Here is a 3446-nt window from a genome sequence, read left to right as displayed (position 1 = left end):
GGGGGTACAACAATTTTAGCCTTCAGTGGTAAAGATGGCCCATAAAGCACAGGATGCAGATGAGATGCAATTATGCCACATTAACAACTATTATAAAATAAGTTTTATTCAGTGTTACCTTTGTATTATTTTTCATAGTAATATAGTATTTATTATTATTTTGAATTAGCTTTTGTCATTTAAATCTTAGATGATTTTTATTCATTTTTAGTAGTAGTTTTTGTATTTTAAAAACATTTCTAATTAGCTTTAATTGTTTTTATCTCAGTGTTATTTTTTTAGTAATTTTAGTACTTTAACTTAATTTTATTTCAGATAGTTGCCAAGGCAAAATTTGAAGGCATAGTTTTTCCATCGTTATCAGATTTATATTTTATTTCGGCATTATTCCAATTACTGAAAACAATTTTTAACAGTTTTAGTTTACAATAACAACTATTTTTATTCACTAGATGCATAATTAAATATAGACACTATACATGCATTTTCCATTTCTGTAGTCTCAACTAAAATCATAATTGTCACAATTCTTATTAAAGTGCTGCTCTGTTTATACCTGATGACACTGCTTCACTTAAAATAAAATAGATGCCAAAATAGAAGAAATAAAAGAAAATGTTCCCCCATCCATTTCAGTATATTTTCATAGCAAGGGAAGCTGAATTTCACTGTGAATGTATTGCTAAATTTAAATATTAGCTGAATATTCACACATACGCTGTATCTAAATGACTGAAAATAATGATAGTGACTATAATTTGATATCTAAATACTGTAAAGGCAAGCGTGTTCTTGCCATGGGACACACTAACCTCTGTGGCTGCTGTGCTTCCTTTCAGATCCCGTGACACAAACAGGTTGACGATGGGTCTGCTAATCCGCTGCGTAGCCAGGATGAGAGCCAACGGCCACCAAAAGCTTAGCATCTTTTTAATAGTGGCATCACCCTATTACACAGAACGAGTTTCAGTAAATAGCACAGTTTTAGGATTCTCACAGGTTTGATGGGGCAGAGCAAGGAGAAATTAATATAGAAAACCAATAAACTGACCAGTGTAGCTGTGATACTGAACTGAGCAGGTCAATAGTGAAGGATTTGCATAGTAAAATACCACTTAGTTGAACTGGTGTAAAGAGAGTCAATAGACATACCCCAACCTCAGGCCCACTGGATTCTGGGATGTTGTCATGAATGTTCCTGTAGTAACCCAAACCAACAATAGTGAAGCGTACCAAGGCGCCCATATACAGAGAGAGGATTGGGATCAACAAGGGCTCCACACACTCCAGGTGACTGTGGAGCAAAATAGTGACAAACACAATCTAGAGAGAGACAGAGAGAGAGTGGGAGAGGCACAACCGTGTAACCTGATTACAATGACAGTGATAAATATAGCCGTTCTTGTGGCACATACAGACTCTATTATTAATTCAAACCCAATTACATCATTAATAAAAACAAATTACACCGCGACTATGATAACCCATAATCTTCGCCTTCAATTATCCTTCATACACAACCATATTCACATTCTTATAAACATACCAATACAGAAAAAGAGTGTAAGAAGACATCAATAATCAAGCAATGAAATGCTGATTTGATGAATCTAACACATACCTGTGCAATAACATCAGAAATAGATGCACATCCCACCAGGAAACTGTGCTTGTGCTTCAGAAGGATTCCAGCATGAGTCCAGGCCTGAAACCACAGATAACTGTCACACTAACTTACACAATACAATATGCTAATCCCGTTAATGGATAGAGAGAGATGGAACAGGGACCCCCGTTACATATTATATTAAATTCTGGGTGTATTTTAGTCCTATACAGGGGCGCCGCTAAAGTTTCTGGGCCCCCTGAACAGCATTTTGAGCATTAGAGCCCCCCGTAGTAATCGCGTTCCGGGGACCCCCTCCCGCATCGGGCCTTTGGAATCGTCCTAACCCTCACCCCCCTTTACCGCCCCCCTGGTCCTATAGCACCATTTTTGGTACTACATTGATGGTAACCTTGCAAAGCCATTAAAGCATTATTCATAAGTTTTATATTACAGTATACATTAATGTTCAAATGTCTTGGTTTGGATTTTTTATTGCATTAATTTGATCAAAAATTCAGTAACAACAGCAATATTGTGAAAAATATGGTATAAAATGTAATTTATCCCTGTGATTGAAAAGCTGAATCTTCAGCAGCCATTACTCCAGTCTTCAGTGTCACATGATCCTTTAGAAATCATTCTAATATGTTGCTCATATGTTGCTAGTTCAAAACAAGCTTAATATTTTTGTGGATTCATTTTTAAGGATTCTTAGGAAATTTTGCAGAACTTTAGCTTCTTAATTTTAGTTTTACTATATTTTTCTTTAATGTAAATTTCCATTTGTTCGCAATAAAAAAAATTACAAAAAAAAAAAAATCAAGCAATAATTGGCAACCCCCCTGCAGTGCCACATTTCATCCCCTAGGGGTCATGTACCCCCTGTTAACTGGGTCCGCTCTCTCGAGACTTAACACTGCTGCAGCTTAACCTCCATTGACAGGCACAGGATGTTCGCGTGGGCTGTTATTCATCCAAAGGAGCTTGATGGGTTTCCAGATCTGAATAGGCTCTGATGCCTGGCCTTACCACGCACACTTACACACACATACTCTCTGCCATCTGTGCCAGGCAGGCGAGCCAGATCTGACGGTCAGAGCAAGAGCACATTATGACATTACAGCTAAATATCCAGGGATGAGACGTCACGATACACTCACCATGGCGTCAAGTAAAGGAAAAGCAGCCAGATAGAGAAACGCCCTCCGGGTCTTACTCCCCACAGTCTCATCCACATGATGCAGTTTGTTAATGATGTAATAGCCCAGACTTGTGTATGCTAAGGAAAAGAAAGAACCAGATTAATATGTATTATAGTCAATAATACAATAAAACATAATATTCAACATGATGGCTTTGCTGCCAAAACTGGCACAAATAACATGCAAGGACAGAGAAATGAAATGAAATGAAATAATATAATATAATATAATATAATATAATAATAAAACATGATGGCTTTTTGTTAAAATTAGAACAAATAAAATGCAAGGATACAAAAGTTCTAATATAACAAAATATATAATGTAATATAATGTAATGTAATATAATAATAAAAAAAAAAACTTAAATTAAATTAAAAAATAAAATAAAAATAAAAGTATTCCCACAACCCTACACAGAACATAGAGAATGGATGGATAAGAATATAACATAACATAACATAACATAACATAACATAACATAACATAACATAACATAACATAACATAACATAACATAACATAACATAACATAACATAACATAACATAACATAACATAACATAACATAACATAACATAACATAACATAACATAACATAACATAACATAACATAACATAACATAACATAACATAA

General features: G+C 34.9%; 1 protein-coding gene across 1 annotated transcript in view; it reads right to left on the bottom strand.

The window, feature by feature from the left end:
• The window catches only part of ankhb (ANKH inorganic pyrophosphate transport regulator b), a 17652-nt gene that overhangs the window by 8298 nt on the left and 5908 nt on the right, over positions 1–3446 (bottom strand). Inside the window, exons 3-6 of the mRNA XM_016445491.1 lie at positions 2770–2888; positions 1622–1705; positions 1153–1323; positions 813–947 (exon numbers count right to left, since the gene is read on the bottom strand). Coding sequence (XP_016300977.1) covers positions 813–947; positions 1153–1323; positions 1622–1705; positions 2770–2888 — 509 coding nt within the window. The remainder of the gene's footprint in view (positions 1–812; positions 948–1152; positions 1324–1621; positions 1706–2769; positions 2889–3446) is intronic.

The sequence above is a fragment of the Sinocyclocheilus anshuiensis genome, unplaced genomic scaffold (assembly GCF_001515605.1).
Source record: "Sinocyclocheilus anshuiensis isolate Anshui unplaced genomic scaffold, SAMN03320099.WGS_v1.1 scaffold155, whole genome shotgun sequence".
Classification (NCBI taxonomy): domain Eukaryota; kingdom Metazoa; phylum Chordata; class Actinopteri; order Cypriniformes; family Cyprinidae; genus Sinocyclocheilus; species Sinocyclocheilus anshuiensis.
Note: the sequence above shows the minus strand (reverse complement) of the source record. Positions and strands in the feature narration are given on the sequence as shown.